The sequence below is a fragment of the Phyllobates terribilis genome, unplaced genomic scaffold (assembly GCF_046119375.1).
Source record: "Phyllobates terribilis strain yellow unplaced genomic scaffold, ASM4611937v1 Scaffold_7__3_contigs__length_470593459, whole genome shotgun sequence".
NCBI lineage: Eukaryota > Metazoa > Chordata > Amphibia > Anura > Dendrobatidae > Phyllobates > Phyllobates terribilis.
The window spans coordinates 146,708,034-146,724,844 of NW_027362767.1; the positions used below are offsets into that span (position 1 = coordinate 146,708,034).

General features: G+C 47.7%; 1 protein-coding gene across 3 annotated transcripts in view; it reads left to right on the forward strand.

Moving 5' to 3' along the window:
* Nucleotides 1–16,811, forward strand: part of LOC141154019 (uncharacterized) — a 34,780-nt gene that overhangs the window by 6,193 nt on the left and 11,776 nt on the right. For 2 of the 3 annotated variants that reach the window (XM_073639403.1, XM_073639405.1), the window contains exons 8-25: nucleotides 1,676–2,137; nucleotides 2,245–2,284; nucleotides 3,408–3,447; nucleotides 3,520–3,564; nucleotides 3,681–3,740; nucleotides 4,121–4,273; nucleotides 4,778–4,835; nucleotides 13,197–13,298; nucleotides 13,396–13,446; nucleotides 14,294–14,389; nucleotides 14,475–14,564; nucleotides 14,653–14,751; nucleotides 15,093–15,179; nucleotides 15,256–15,375; nucleotides 15,510–15,605; nucleotides 15,915–16,031; nucleotides 16,399–16,449; nucleotides 16,619–16,690. In XM_073639403.1, coding sequence (XP_073495504.1) covers nucleotides 1,676–2,137; nucleotides 2,245–2,284; nucleotides 3,408–3,447; nucleotides 3,520–3,564; nucleotides 3,681–3,740; nucleotides 4,121–4,273; nucleotides 4,778–4,835; nucleotides 13,197–13,298; nucleotides 13,396–13,446; nucleotides 14,294–14,389; nucleotides 14,475–14,564; nucleotides 14,653–14,751; nucleotides 15,093–15,179; nucleotides 15,256–15,375; nucleotides 15,510–15,605; nucleotides 15,915–16,031; nucleotides 16,399–16,449; nucleotides 16,619–16,690 — 1,839 coding nt within the window. The remainder of the gene's footprint in view (nucleotides 1–1,675; nucleotides 2,138–2,244; nucleotides 2,285–3,407; nucleotides 3,448–3,519; nucleotides 3,565–3,680; nucleotides 3,741–4,120; nucleotides 4,274–4,777; nucleotides 4,836–13,196; nucleotides 13,299–13,395; nucleotides 13,447–14,293; nucleotides 14,390–14,474; nucleotides 14,565–14,652; nucleotides 14,752–15,092; nucleotides 15,180–15,255; nucleotides 15,376–15,509; nucleotides 15,606–15,914; nucleotides 16,032–16,398; nucleotides 16,450–16,618; nucleotides 16,691–16,811) is intronic. The other variant, XM_073639404.1, reaches the window with a different exon arrangement.

Consider the following 16,811-nt stretch of genomic DNA (forward strand, 5'->3'; position numbering starts at 1 on the left):
ACACCATGAAGACCAAGGAGATCTCCAAACACCATGAAGACCAAGGAGATCTCCAAACAACACCATGAAGACCAAGGAGATCTCCAACCAAATCAGGGACAAAGTTGTTGAGAAGTACAAGTCAGGGTTGGGTTATAAAAAAAAAAAAAAAAAAAAAAAAAAAATGTCCCAATCTCTGATGATTCCCCCCCCCCCCCCCCCCCTCCCCCAGAAAGCACCAACCAATCCATTATCATCAAATGGAAAGAACATGGTACCACAACAAACCAGCCAAGAGAGGGCACCACCAAAACTCAACCCCGGCAAGTAGGGCACGAATCAGAGAGGTAGCACAGAGACCAAAGGTAACCCCGAAAGAGCTGCAGAGTTCCCAAGCAGGGACTGGAGTATCTGTCCATACAACCACAATAAGCGGTACACGGTAGAGGTGACCTTTTTGGAAGAGTGAGCTGAAAAAAGCCTTTACTTGCACACAAATTGTAAGGCTCGTTTTGAGTTTACCAAAAGACATTTGGGACACTCCCAAAATGTATGGATCAAGGTGCTGTGGTCAGATGAGGCCAAAATTTAACTTTTCAGCCACCAAGGTAAACGTTATTCATCACCCCAAGAACACCATTTTTAGGTAGCATTGACAGGGAAATTAGTTGAGTTGAGGGGAAGATGGATGGTGCGAAACACAGGGACTTTCTTGAGTAAAACCTGTTTCAGTCTGTCAGTGATTTGAGACTGGGAAGTAGGTTCATCCTCCAAGACAATGACCCAAAACATACTGCAAAAGTAGCACTCGAGTGGTTTAAGGGGAAACATATAAATGTTTTGCAGTGGTCGAGTCACAGCCCAGACCTTAATCCAATGGAGAATCTGTGGTCAGACTTGAAGATTGCTGTTCACCAGAGGAAACGTCTAACTTGAAGGAGCTGGAGAAGTTTTTTTTCTTGTGGAATGGGCAAAAATCCCAGTGGCAAGAAGTGGAAAGCTCATAGAGACTTATCCAAAGCGACTTGCAGACACAAAAGGAGGATCTACAAAGTACTGACTTTAGGGGGGTGAATAGTTATGCACACTGAAGTTTTCTTTTGTCCTAATTGTTGTTTGCTTCACGATAAAAAGAAAACTAAAAATAAATAAATAAAATGTTCACAGTTGTCGGCATGTTCTTTACATGAACTGATGCAAACCCTTAAAAAAATGCTAATGCAAGCCACTGTATATGATGCTTTAACCCCTTTACACCTCATGACATAGACCTCTATCATGGAGCGGTCCTCCTCCTTGCTCCTGGATTCTTGGGTGCTGATGGGTTGCCATGACATTCGGGGGCTGCTGAAGCCCACCCCATCACCCTTCTCTGCGATCTACATACTCCGGTGAAGCATAATTTGTACTATATACTGTAATACCAGTGTTGTAGAATACAGTTAAAAGGATCAATTGACCTCAGGTTCTCATCCTTACTGCAGACGAATGAAACGCTGTTGATTACATAGGATGTTGCTGGGACAGTGCCACACCTGTCAGTGTGAGGTATTGCAGCTCAGCTCTAGTGAATTGAATGGAGCACAATTGCAATAACCGCAAAACTGGTGTGGTGCAGTTTATGGAAGCAGTTATGTTTTTTTTTTTTTTTTTTTTTGTTTTTTTTTTAATGCTGTACAATCCTTAAATCTCACAGACAATATTCCCTCTAAAAAAGAACCGGAAAAGAAAAAAGATGAAAAAAAAGAAGAAAAGGATGACAGCAAGGAGAATAGTAGATCAAGAAGAGCCCGGGACCGAGCAGAGAAGTATAGAGAGCTGCTAAAAACTCGAGAGCGAGATGCTGATCGTGACGATCGATCCAGGCGTCGTGACCGCGATTCCTCATCTCGGCGTGACAGTAAAGACCTGCCGAAATCTCTGCTTCATGAGGACGATTTTGACGCCAGGAACATAAGTCAGGGCAGTAGCTCTGCATCTCGACTCAACTTACTGAAAGATTCCTCCGCTGCTGACTCCAGATCAGATCGTAGGAAGCGGACCCGTTCTCCAGATCGCCGCAGTAAGGCGCATAGTAGTCAAAGATCCAGATACTTAGAGAGCTCTGGCGATATTGACGTGCGGTCCGTGTTGCCCTCGGGGGGCATCTCCTTTCGAGGTAAGCTCATCTGCTTTCTGAAATGTTTCTGTAAGTGGCCACTGGTCTCTGACGTTCTGTACATACTTGGTCACTATCTACTTTACTGATTACATGTATCCTTATAGAACTGAAGGCAGCCAACATAGGACATCTATGCGGATTCAGGTTAGTGATGAGGATATGACATCAATGCAGGATGCTTCTGTTAACAATGTGCTAGGTTTACACATGGCTACAACTATTGGGCTTAGTGCAGTATTTGGTCTACATTTGTGGAGCCTGCATGTAATGCAGTGCAGTTCAGGCTGCTCGATCCTGTCTTGTCCTCTTTTCTTAGCTTAGTACATCATCTGAATATACCATAAATGTCTGATGGGCTCAGGTGCCAGTAGCATTTTGCTTCCTGGTGCTGAAAATGGCAAGATTGCATTGAAAACGCAGCTCGGGGAGATAAGGATGCGCAGCAGGGGTCAAAAGAAAAGTGCCCATCCCACCTCTGGATCCCGCACTAATTTTAATAGTGGGCCCCATTTTGCTGCTGTGAATAGTTAGGTATCTCCTGTTCAGCTCCCTCCAATCACCTTTCTGAAAGTAGAAGAGCCATTTTCGATTTACCAAAAAAGCAAACTGATGGCCCAGCGCATGCGCTTCTCTAAGTGCTCACTTACAAGCCGTGAGGTGGGGACCACGAGACATCCCTTCATGGTAAAACTGCCCATCTCGCCTGTCTTGAGCATGGGGCCCCCAGTGCATGCGCAGCTCTCTCCATTCACTTCAACAGCGCATGTGCAGCAGCGTCTGTCCGGTCGGTCCACTTCCTTTGTAGGCATGGGGCCCCCCCATCTGGGACCCATAACCCTCTGGAGAATGGGGCCCTGGGTTGAATGTAGAAATGGTTGTGCATGTGTTGCTCTTTCCATTCACCTCTGGAAATTCGGAAAATAAAAAGAGGAGTGAATGTACCCATGTGCAATGGATTAACCCTTTAATGTCATAACAACTCTCCCTAAGGCCACAGCCCCCACTATCAGTATTCGGTCAGTATTTTTTCTCAGGGATGGGAGCCAAAACCAGGAGTGGTTGATAAATGCAGAATTGGTGACTTGTTTCTATTATACCTTTTCTCTGATTGTTCCTCACCTGGTTTTGGCTCCCACTCCTGAGAAAAAATACTGACCAAATAGTGATAGTGGGGCCGTGGCCTAATATACAGCTCTGTTTAGAGGCAGCTGACATAATGCTTCCCCATATAATGTATAAAATACTCATGGAGTTATTTCTTTTACAGCAGCGCCCATCTGCCCCTGAGTAAAAAGAAGAAGAAGACAGTAAGCGTCCAGGAGAAATCCTAAATAAACCACCAAAGCGGCGACACGTTCACCTTATTATTTGTTTTTCAGGACAAGGACAAGGACTCCGACAGCGATATGGAAGTGTGCAGCATGGTATGTGACTGACGGCTGTACGGTATATGAAAGCCGACCTGTGTGTGTGTATAATATATATATATAAGCTGGTTTATATGTCGCCACAGTGTGACGTTTCTAATATTTTCCTACAGGACTTCAGCGAATGTGAACCGGACGATTTCTGGTGTAACGAGGAGCTGTTTGATTTCCTGGTAAGGCCTCACCTTATATGAAGAGATGCTGAGCTCTTTTATGCTAAAAATAAAGTTCAAAGTGAAAAAAAAAAAAAAAAAGTTTTTAAATGTTTAAAATAAAAAGCTCTTGTTATTGCCACCCTTCCATTATTTAAAAAATAAAGAAAAACAAACTTAATTTTTCATTTTACATCATTATATGGTAAAATGATTGTTGTCATTCGAGACTATAACTCGTCCTGCAAAAAGAAAAAAAAAAATCTCTGGAATGCGATGTCTGCTGAAAAATAACAAAGTTATGGGTCTTGGAATAGGTGGAGGAAGCACAAAAGCAAAAACTGTCCACGGTTCTAGTACAGAAGTGCGGAGATTTATCTTCTGATTTTTCTTTCTCTTAGAAATGCTACCACGTCGGAGATGAAGAAGACGTCCAGTTCATCCTGGAGGCCATAAAGACCTTGTCTCATGCTTTGGTCCGTCACAAGACGCGGATGGAGGATCTGAAGAAGTGGATAGAGCAGGAGAAGCAGAAGCTGGAAGATGAGAAGAAGGTATTCTGTCCTGTGTGACCATCTCTGCACTTCCTGAATAGGGGGCCGGTCCTGTATAGCTGGTGCACCTCCCTCATCGCTCCTCACCGGCTTCACGAGTAGCTGCAAGATCAATGTATGGTGGGTTGGGGCCCCCATCGATCAGCATTACAAAGGGCACCATATGGATGTGACCGTGCCTGGTGCCACCGCTCAACGCTGATGTAATACCAAGCATTGCCATAGCTAGATGTTGGGGCTGTGGCTAAAGCTTTGGGTCCCCAGTGCTAGCCTATAAGCCCAGGACAGCCCCGTTTCCTGCACTGAGGCACTTAAAGAAGTATTCCAGTGTACAAAACTTGTTCACTGGACAGGTAATAACTGTTCAGTCGGTGACAGATCCCCACAGATCGTCAGTACCATGGAGCCAGATGTCTCTTGGTTCTCCTCTGTCCCTGGAGGAGCTGAATGGAGCTGCTGGTCACACACGTGGTCCTGTATAACCACCTGTCTTCTATATTCTAGAAATTTCAAGAAATGAAGAAGCGGAAAGAAGATAAGATATCCAGCACAAAGATCAGCGGTAAGTACAGAGACTGGGCCCAGCGGGAGAGACGCATGTTATAAGGGTGACTACGTTGCCAGAAAACTTGAGACCTTGCACAATCAAAAATAGGAGCGTTAAAGCGAACCTGTCATCAGGATTGTGCTAAGTAAACTACAGGCAGTGTTAGGTTGCCGCCGTTACACTGATTAAAATGATACCTGAGTTGATGAAATCCGTCCTGTGGTCGTTGTTTAATCTTTGATTGCGGTTTGGAAATAATTAGATTCTAGTGCTCCGGGGCGGCCTGTGGCGGGGCTTTATGTGGTGCTCTGGCATTATCTTCATCATTGTGATTTAAATGACAGGTCACTGATCCTTCACTGACCTGCCTACTATGTTAAATACTGCTCTGTTCATATTGTAGTTTTTTATTTTATTTTATTTTTTTATTTAACTCCCACAAAATGGCGCATGTGCAGTAGCATGTATCACTTGCCGAAAGAGGCTACTGCGCATGCGCTGCCGCCATTTTGCTGGAGCCAAATTTATTTTTTTTTGCTCCAACATGCTGTTATTCTCCGCGAGCCCCGCCCGTTTGCCGATAGATGTAACTGCGCATGCGCCATTTTGCTGGAATTAAATTTTATTACTCTGTCGCCTCATTGGGGGACACAGGACGTTGGGTGTATGCTGCTGTCCACTAGGAGGCGACACTATGCATAATCTGAAAAAGATTAACTGTGGCTCCTCCCCTGCAGCATACACCCCTAGACGGCGTCAGCCATCTTCAGTTTTTGCTTAGTGTCGCAAGGAGGCACACCTCAGACCTTCACTCGTCCCTCGCTTCAGCACGGGATTACAGATGAAGAAAAGAGGGTCTCTTAAGAGACCCCCGGCATGGCTCCTTCCTCTGCCCCCTACTATGGGGTGCACAGTTGAAGTTGAGGTGGCGTAACCACCATGCTGCTCCTTCTCCGGCCCCTCGGGTCAAGCTCGAAGCTGAGAACCCCCCCCTCCTTCCCCAATTCCCTCGGTCTTGGTCCGAAGTTGAGGCGAGGACAAAGCCCCCTGACGGTGACAGCGGCACCCTCCCTAATCCCCCCTGGGGGTATTAGGTTGAGACACCATCAGGTAGGGCCTGGACGGCAGCATCTGCAGCTCTCACCAGCCAGCACACCGCAGCCGAGGACCAGCAGCAATACAGGAGCCCCAGTCTGTCTGTGGGATCCTGTAGGAGCTGGGGTGAGTGCAGGCAGCCATGGCACACACAGGCACAGGCCTTCACAGGCTCTGCACCTGTGGCAGCTTTCTCCCTAAAAGCTCCTAAGGGGGACTCTCTTCAGAGCCCCCCTTCCATTTATGCCCCCACTGCCTTTCAATCCGGGGGGTTCTGGTTCTGATCCGCCCCCCCAGACTACCGCGCCGGCCTGGAGCCCTTTTGGGCATAGAAAATAAATTTAGACCGCGGTTTTGGCCTAGCCGAAGCTACCGCCCATTCTCCGCCCCCCCCCCGGATGACGATTTTGACACTCTGCGGTGTCACACAGGGGGCGGATCTAGGCTGCAGGGCGCGCATCCCCATAGAAACTGCTGGCCTTGCAGGGCTCCGCACCCCTTCTCCTTCACCTCAGGATACAGGAGAAGCGTTACGGCGGCCATTACTGCTGCAGGACATTCACAGGCCTGCTGCAGGACATTCACAGGCCAGCCAGGTCTCCGGGGAGGCACAGGACCAGGCTCTTTCAGCGCTGCTCACAGGGGCACATTGGTGGGGTAAGTTCTCCGCTTGAGTTACCCCTCAGCTGTGAATTTTTTAATACTCTGTATCCTCCTCTGCACAGTTAGCCCCCCTGCATAGCCACTCCAGGTGCACTATGCCGGGCTCAAAGTCTAAGAAAACCAGGCAGGACTGCTTTTCCAGAGTGGTGAGAAGCCTGCAGTAATGCTCTTCCCAGCGGCATATCCGCATTGCAAGGATTGTACGCAGACTACTGTGCCAGAGTCCCAAGCAGCCCCTACTACCCTTCAGTGGAATGGGCCACTCAAATGTCACAATCTATGACACAGTTCATAGATAACATGACCGACAATTGATTCAGGCTCTGCAAAGCCATACCTCTGCTAGACTACCCAGCAATGGGAAAGTCTGACTCAGCCACATACTGACCCAGGCACATCCAGGTCAGGGTCAGGACGCAAGCGCACCCTTAGGTCACGCTCATCTGCGTCATCACACAGCACACTGTTATCCCTGTCTAGGGACAGATACCGTAGTCCCAGGTCTTCTAGACAGTCCCCTACCAGGGACAGGGATTATATTTCTCCGCACCATTCCCCATCCAGAGAAATACTCCATTCTGATTCACCTAGCAGACACCTTAGTGACACACAGGAGTCAGAAGATTCCGACTCAGACAAAGAAACTGATGGATCCCTAACTCTAAGCCCACCTAGCAATACAGCGCTAGTTGAGGACATAATCTCGTCCATACATCGGGTGCTGGATATCTCTGATCTGACCCCGGACTTACCACAAGATAACATTTCATTTGAAGGAGCCCTGAAGCCGCCTACGTTTTTCTTGAATCATTCAGAATTTAAAATCTATCCTCAAAGAATGGACAGACCCACCAGCTGTGGACCCCCCCAGTCTCCCGGCTGGCAGCACAGACACTTCTTTCACTGCCAGATAGCTCAACCCTCAGGGATGCAGCAGACCGGCAGGTAGAAAGTATGGCTCGTTCAATTTGCGAAATCACAGGAGCCTCCCTAGCTCCCGCGTTCGCTTCAGTCTCGGCAGCCAAGGCCATACTGGCTTGGGAAAAAAAAAAATGTACAAACTGGCCTTCAAGTTTCTGCCCCTGAACTGTCGGAACAAGCAGTTCAAATACCAGTTGTGGCAGATTACATGCTTCATGCAGCTCTGGATTCTGCAAGAGGTGCAGCGGGGGCAATATCACACTCCATCACTATTCGGCGTATCCTTTAGCTGCGTGAATGGAAAGTGGACGCAGCCTCTAAGAAGTCACTCACGCAGCTTGCGTACCTCAGTGGTCGGCTTTTCGGTGAAAGGTTGGACACAATGATATCCAACACCACTGGGGGTAAGAGTACCTCTCTTCCCCAACTGAAACCCAAACGCAATTATAACAAGCGTAACCAAGTTAGATTCCGATCCTTTCGGAACTCTTCCGGCTGGTCCGTCTCTTGTCCAGCACAAAATAACAGCCGCTTCACACGCAGGGAAGACTCGAGATCGACACAAAAGTCGGACAAGACCTGGCAGTCAAATGCAGGCCAATCAAAATCAAAAAGAGGGAAATCCAAAAAATTTCTTCTCATCATGACTCACGGACTCAAAAAGACACTCCACCTGTAGGCGGCCGACTTTTACTCTTTCATCAAGTCTGGCTACCTATTACAGAAGACAGGTGGGTCAGGGAACTAGTATCTTCAGGATACAAAATAAAATTTACTTCCAACCCACCAAACAGATTCCTTATATCTGTTCCCCCAAAACCGCCAGAAAAAGCTTTTCACCAAGTGGTCTCCTCGCTCCTTCAAGCACGTGTCATAATACGTGTCCCAACAACCGAGTGCTTCCAGGGGTTCTACTCCAATCTATTCGTAGTCCCCAAGAAAGGAGGTGGGGCACGGCCCATACTAGATCTAAAACAGCTCAACAAATATGTAAGAGTATGTCACTTCCGTATGGAGTCTCTTCATTCCATCATCGCATCCATGGTAAAAGGAGAATATAGACATACAAGATGCATACCTGCATATACCGATTGCACCTGCCCATCAGAGATTTCTCAGGTTCGCAATCGACCAGGACCATTACCAGTTCATGGCTGTCCCGTTCGGACTCGCCACGACCCCCAGAGTGTTTACCAAAGTCATGGCAGCCACCATGCACGTCCCACACTCCAGAGGCATAGTGGTCATTCCATACCTAGACGATCTCCTCATCAAGGCTCCCACCTTCAAGGACTGCGATGCGAGCTCAGTGTCTCAATCACGATCGACACTCTGAGTCGCCTGGGCTGGTTAGTCAACCTACAAAAGTCGTCACCGGCCCCAAACCAGTCTTTGACATTCCTGGGAATGCTATTCAATACCTCCAAGGGTCTAATACTCCTTCCCAAGGACAAGGCACTGCCTCTCCGTTTAGGAGTGCGCACCCTTCTCAGCAAACCCCCTCGATCTCTCCGGTTTACCATGAGAGTCCTTGGCAGGATGGTGGCGGCAATAGAAGCGGTTCCATTTGCCCAACTTCACCTCAGACCTCTCCAATTAGACATTCTCAAGTCATGGGACAGGAACCCTTCTTCTCTCGACAGGAAGTTCCAGCTGACGTTGTCAACCAGGAAGTCCCTTCACTGGTGGATCAACCGGACCTCTCTAACAAAAGGGAAATCTTTTCTCCCAGGTCAATGGAAGGTCCTGACCACCGACGCAAGCCTGACAGGTTGGGGTGCAGTACACCTACACCACAGAGCACAGGGCAAGTGGTCCCCAGCGGAAGCAACCTTGCCCATCAACATTCTGGAAATTCGTGCCATCCTCCTGGCGTTAAGAGCCTTCCATCACTTACTGGCTGCCTCCCACATCAGGGTACAGTCGGACAATGCGACGGCCGTGGCATATGTCAATCACCAAGGGGGGACCCGCAGTGTCTGGGCGATGCAAGAAGTGACACGCATTCTTCACTGGGCAGAAAAAAACGGACTCCATTATCTCTGCGGTCTCCATTCCGGGTGTAGACAACTGGGAAGCAGACTTCCTCAGCAGGCAAGGAATAGACTCGGGAGAGTGGGCTCTCCATCCCGAAATCTTTCAACAGATCTGCCATCGTTGGGGTACTCCTTATGTGGACCTAATGGCGTCTCACCTCAATGCCAAAATCTCCCAACTTCATGGCCAGATCACGCGACCTGCGAGCGCTAGCGGCGGACGCCCTGGTTCATGACTGGACCCAGTTCCAGCTCCTGTACATTTTTCCACCTCTCCCCCTGATTTCCAGAGTGGTGAGAAAGATAAAACACGAGGGAGAACCAACCATTCTAATTGCACTGGACTGGCCCAGGCGTACATGATACGCCGACATCGTACGACTCACAGGAGACGTTCCCTGGCGTCTTCCCGACCGCCCGGATCTTCTATCACAAGGCCCGTTCTACCACCAGAACTTAGAGGGCCTCAATTTGACGGCGTGGCCATTGAGACCTGGATTCTAACCCAGGCAGGTTTTTCGCCAGATGTCATTGGAACCATGATCAGAGCACGAAAACCAACCTCGGCCAAGATTTACTACCGTACCTGGAAAGCCTTGTTTACCTGGTGCGAATCTCGTAACCAAACCCCACTACCCTATTACCTACCCAGGGTACTCGGTTTTCTCCAATCGGGCCTGGAAGCCAGACTATCCCTGGCCTCCCTTAAGAGCCAGGTGTCAGCTCTTTCAGTGCTTTTTCAAAAGTGCATTGCTCACAAACCGCAAGCAAGAACACTCTTCAGGGGGTTTCCCGATTGGTTCCCCCCTACAGACGACAACTAGAAACGTGGGACCTCAACCTGGTGCTGACTGCATTGCAGGAATCGCCCTTTGAATCCCTTAGGGAAGTCCCACTCAGTCTTCTATCACAGAAAGTGTTTTTTTTCCTCGTGGCAATCACCTCGCTACGCAGGGTGTCTGAACTCACAGCACTCTCCTGCACACAGCCCTTCCTGATTTTTTTCCAGGATAAGGTAGTCCTCCTTACGGTTCCATCCTTCCTTCCGAAGGTTGTGTCCAACTTCCATCTCAATGAAGAAATTTCGCTACCATCCCTCTGTCCGGTTCCGGTTCATAGAGTGGAAAAGGCTTTCCATACGCTTGACCTTGTCAGGGCATTGCGTATCTATGTGTCTAGCACTGCACCCTTCCGGAAATCTGATTCTCTTTACCTCCTTCTGGAAGGTGGCCTCAAGGGTCTGCTGGCTTCTAAAGCTACCCTTGCCAGGTGGATCAGATCCACCATACAAGAGGCCTACCGCCTCAAAAATTCTCCTCTTCCAGTAGGTATTACGGCACATTCGACACGTGCGGTAAGGGCCTCCTGGGCCATTCGGCACCAGGCTTCGGCACAAGTGTGTAAAGCAGCCACCTGGACCAGCCTACACACGTTTACCAAACACTACAGGGTTCATACCCAGTCCTCAGCAGATGCGAGCCTGGGCAGACGTGTTCTGCAGGCGGCAGTACCCTAATTATAGGGACCCGTCTACACAATATTCGTCCATTGCTTCCCACCCAGGAACTGCTTTGGGACGTCCCAAGGTCCTGTGTCCCCCAATGAGGCGACAGAGTAAAGGAGATTTTTGTGTACTCACCGTAAAATCTCTTTCTCTTAGCCTCTAATTGGGGGACACAGCTCCCACCCTGTTGCCCTTCCGGGCCGTTAAGTTGAGTTCTCCTATTGGTTTTCCTATGAGTTCTTATATAGTTGCCTTTTCATAGGCATGGTTATGTTATCTATGTTACGTTCCTCCTACTGCTTTTGCACAAAACTGAAGATGGCTGACGCCGTCCAGGGGTGTATACTGCAGGGGAGGAGCCACAGTTAATCTTTTTCAGATTATGCATAGTGTCGCCTCCTAGTGGACAGCAGCATAACACCCAAGGTCCTGTGTCCCCTAATTAGAGGCTAAGAGAAAGAGATTTTACGGTGAGTACACAAAAATTTCCTTTTTTTTTAAAAGACCACAATATGAACAGTGCAAGCCCAATATTTAACATAAGAGGCAGGTGAAGGATCAGTGACCTGTCATTTAAGCCACAAGGATTAATATCAGAACAGAACACCAATGAAAGCCCGCCCTGGAACACAGGCATATCATGATCTCCAAACTGCAAACACAGATTAAACAACCACAAGACGGATTTCATCAACCCAGGTATCATTTTAATCAGTGTAACGGCGCCAACCTGACACTGCCTGTAGATTACTTATTAAAGCGAACCTGTCATCAAGATTTTGCTGTTTTACATCAAGTAACAAAATGCAAAAGAGAAAACTAAGTCACATCAATATTTGTTGACTGCCCTTTGCCTTCAAAATAAAATTAAAATCTTGGAGAATTCACCACAGATCTTCTGTGGATGTTGCTTGTGCTCCTTATGTGGTGACGGACAGATTGGATGATATGAGATCGTGCTCTGTGGGGGTCTCATCACTCCCAGGACTCCTTGTGCTTATAATCATCAAATGTCTGGGGTCATTTTCTGGTTGCAGAATAAATTTGTAGCCAATCTTATGCCTCCCTGATTGTATTACATGATGAATAAGTATCTGCCCGTACTTCTCAGCATTAAGGACTCCATTAATCCTGGCCATATCCCCAACTCCATTTGCTGAACTTGCAGGACCCTCCAGCACGCTTCACTGTTCTTGCAGACCCTCATTATTGTGCTGCTTTCCAGCCATTCCGTAACAAACTGCCTTCTATTACAGCCAAATATTTCACATTGTCACTCATCAGACCAGAGCACCTGCTGATGTTTTTCTGCTCCTGGTTCCTATCTTTTTGTGCATTGAGTCGCTTGGCCTCTTTTCGTGTTACAATTCCTCCATAAACACCACTTCTGGCCACACATCTCTGAACAGCAGCTGGTCCCACTGGTTGCTGCCAGTTCTGAGCTGATGGCAGTGCTGGACATCTTCCGATTTCGAAAGGGAAGTAAGCATTGTTTGCCTTTCATCTGCTGCACTAAATTACTTTGGCCGAATACTGATCTTCTTTCCTCCTCATTGCCCCTTTCTTGGTGTTTCTTCGAGATGAGCTTGAACAGCATATCTGGAAACACCTGTCTGCTGTGAAATCTTTTTTTCCTGGGAGACACCTTGCTGATGCAGTATAACTACCTTGTGTCTTGTTTGATGGCAAGACTGAGCACGGGTGTATGACCCAGGATATGAAACTGTCTTCCAAAACCTCAACTTTAGTAGAGTTTTTCTGTTCCTCACCCAGTTTAAAACCTTTTGCATAGTGGTTTCTGTTTCATTTATGACTGTGTTTCAACATACATATGAAATCCTAGGAAAGCCCTGACTTTGTGCGAGAAGAATTGATGCTGTTTTGAAGTGAAAGGGCGTTGAGCAAATATTGATCTGATTTAGTTTTTCTCTTTTGTTCATTCACATAAGGTTTTTTGTTTTTTTTTGTTTTTTTTATCAATTAACAAAATGGAAACCCTTCTATTGTTAAAACCATTCTTACTTGGCAGTATTTTTTTCTGCCTAAAACATTTCCACTGTGCTGTGTATATCACAGTACCATCAGGGAAGCGTCTGACTCCAAATATATAATCATTTTCTACCGATCGGTTTTCTGTTTTTCTTTAAATTTTTGCAGAACCCGAGATGCTGAAGCTGTTTCATGAAGTGACAGGGTCCCACAAGAAGCACATCTCCGATACTGGAAAAGACACTCAAGCAGCCGCTCAGAAAACTTCTGGTGAGTGTATAGTATTAAGCTGTACATATACCGTATCCCCTTCCATGTTCTCCCAGTACTAATCTCCAGTAACTTACATTTTATATCATTTCTACAGCGGAGCAGGTCGCCCAGCAGCAGCTGCCTGTATCCGCTCAGAGACCTCCAGGTAACAATGTAGTAAGATAGGGGCACGCCAATCTATGGAGAAAAAATTGAAATTGCATAAAAATAGTAATGTGTGTTGGAGTTGATTCGATAACATGCAGCATATCGCACCTCTCTGTACAGAGGGGGTCTTTATTACTACAGTAGGGGGTGCAATATGCTGACAGTTTAAGGTCCCACTAAAATTCAGTTGTCCTTTTTTTTTTAAATCCCGTTAAAGGGGTCTTCTCATCCAGGTGAACACAAATACACAGCAGAATCCTTTTAATTCATGAAATAACCTTTAAATGGCTCACATTACAAGAATGTCGTAAGGCTCCAAGAAAGATGGTCAGCAGGGGTCTTTGTTGTGATTGTGGGGATGTGATATGTATGTAGAGAAGACGCTGACGGTTATGAGACCATCGGTCCTGCAGTTTCTCACATCATTCCCATGACCGCAGCAGCCAATCTGTGGCATCAGCTGTAATGTTGGCATGCATGGCACATGATCACTGAGGTCACTGATTGGCTGCAGCGGTCACATGAATGATGTGCAGCACATTACAGGTGCTAGGGAATTTTTGTATATTATCATGTTTCCTGTTATCATGAACATATTCTGAATCGCAGAAATCCCCTTTAAGGCCATGGCCCCACTATCAGTATTCGCTGAGTATTTTTACTCAGGAGTGGGAGACCAAACCAGGTGAGGAACAATCAGAGAAAAGGTATAATAGAAACAAGTCACCAATTCTGCATTTATCACCCACTCCTGGTTTTGGCTCCCACTCCTGAGAAAAAATACTGACCGAATACTGATAGTGGGGCCGTGGCCATAGATATATTTTACACCCTTCTTGCCACAGAAAAAGTTAACCAGCCTCCGCAGCTGACCAACTTTCTGAAGGCGCTGGTGGCCGGCATACCACCAGGGGTGCCACCAGCCACTCAGAGACCTCCAGGTAAGGAAGGGATTCCTCTGGGGGGATACACAGATTCTTGTACAGATCTTACTGTAACACTGAGATTTTTTTAATCTGTCTGCAGCAGTCACTGCTCCGCAGCTCGTGCCCGGCTCCCAGAAGACGTTGGTGGCGGGTAAAGCACCAGTACAACATGCCGGCCAGAAACCTGCAGGTAACAATATAGTAATGAAGGGATTTCTGTACATATACTGGGAACATACAGATCTCCCGATAACGCTGAGATTTTATACCGTGTGCAGCACAGAACGTCACCCCGACCCAGCAAACTCTCACGTCTCAGAAGGCACTAATGGCTGGCGTGGGGCAGCTACTTCAGCAGATTTTCCTGAGACCTCAAGGTAACTATATGGTCATTTTCTCATGTATATCATTCACGGGGCAGATGAGAATGAGGGGTATGGCTGATGCCACTTGGCGCATACAAGTGTTAACTCCTACCAGCTATACTGGGCCGGCAGGTGCTGAGCAGAGCAATGGAATTCAGCATGTCTGATCCTTCTCTTCCCAACATCATCATCTCTGGAGGGCGGGGGCCCCCCTTGCGCGCGACGGTCAGGAGGGCGGGGGGCCCCCCTTGCGCGCGACGGTCCCCAGTGGGCCCGGGGCCAGACTAGGCCGGCATTGCCCTGTTGTGTATGGGGCCTTAGTCCTATGTTTCTGTTTCTCTTCTCATCCGTAGCCCCTGCTAATCATCCTAACCCAACACCCAGTCCTCAGTTTAACATCAGGGCTCCTGTGGGAGGAACCGGACCGGTCCAAGGAGCAGGTAATTGTATAATTATCCCCAGACCATAGAGTGTACATGCCAGTGTGACATTTATATACCGTCTCTTTATCTACAGTCACAGCATCTACTACCTACCCAAGTAAGAATCCGCAGATCCCTGGCCCCAGATTTGATAATCCAAATCCCTCTAAGGAACAGCGGCCTCTCCCAGGACAAGGAGCCGGCAGGTATCCAGGTATGCTGCATCACGCTATTCCGAGGGCCGCGGTAGGAAGGGGTTCTTACTTCACCGCCCCCTGGTGTGCGTCAGTAGTTCTACCCTGCAGCTGACAAGGATGTTCCAGTAACATGCGGATTATGTTTTGGCAGCAGAGAACGTCGGCCCGTCCCATCCTGTGCCCGGTTACCAGCAGTTGCCGGGGTCCAGTACTGCACCAGTCCAACAAGCCGGTCCGGGAGCTCCAGGTAATTATCGTAGTAATGGTCTCAGATGGTTGCAATTGTAAGATCCAGTTTTGTAAATTGAAATCCTCCCCCCTCCCTCATTACGATGCAGAGCTGCCGCTGCAGCGGCCCCTCTTGGACTTGGCCGGCAGGTTACATAATTTTTTATAAATGGCTGAGAATGAGTTGGAAAAAAAAGATAAAGAAGTGATCCCCTCACCTACTGCCTGAGTCTGCCTGGACACACCAATACTGACCCATGTACATTTACGAGGATTACATCTGCTGTCATCTTTATAACAAATCTTGATGTTTTTGTTTTTTTTCCAGGCCCTACAACGCGTTATGCTCAGAATCCAGAGATTCCCGGGTCAAGATTTACTAATCAGGACCCCTCTAAGGAACGAAGACCTCCTTTTTTGGGACAAGTACCTGGTGGATATCCAGGTAATCTCACATCATGACTATTAATTCACACTAGCGATGATGCTAGAACAGTTTGTAGGATCACAATATTGATTAGTGGAGTCAGATGTATGCTTCGCCTGTCTTCTGGGCATTATGCGGTACGCCCACTATTCCCTACACCTGACAGAGCAGGACCCCCCGATGACTGCCTTATGCCCTAGTAGGAGGTACAGACAGGTGGTCCAGTTGGACAATCTCTTGGTCTCATATTCTGCACTTTGCTGATACCTCTTGCTCCCCCTAGTGGGTGACAATGGTAATACACCACTACGTACAGGAATCGTTTCCACATGTAGTTTTATTTCTGCAATTTGACAGTAACATCAATCTCTTTATACACTTCCAGCTCCCATGAATCCCAGCCAGCCTCAACAACAAGCTGCTCCAAGCCCTCAAGGTAGCATTATATTATAATGGTAGCAGACTAGTAATGGTGCCATTGTAAAGTGACGTGCCGCCCCCTGATGTGTAAGGGGCAGGACCCCCACAGCTTTTCTAGTCTGCCACATATTAACTGTATACATGTTGCACCTGCATTGGACATTGTATATATTTTTCCTCCATAGACGCTTCTATTCGCTTTAACCAAAATCCGCGTTCCGGCTTTGACAGGGGACCTGTGGATGGAGCAGGAGCAGGTACGGTGGAAGGAACGACCACTGCTCCATTAATTTCCTGAGGGGCTGCCTGATAAAGTGCAGCGCTGTACTGCTCTCATCAATGCCTTAGATAGTCCATTCAGAAGGGGGATCTGAGAGC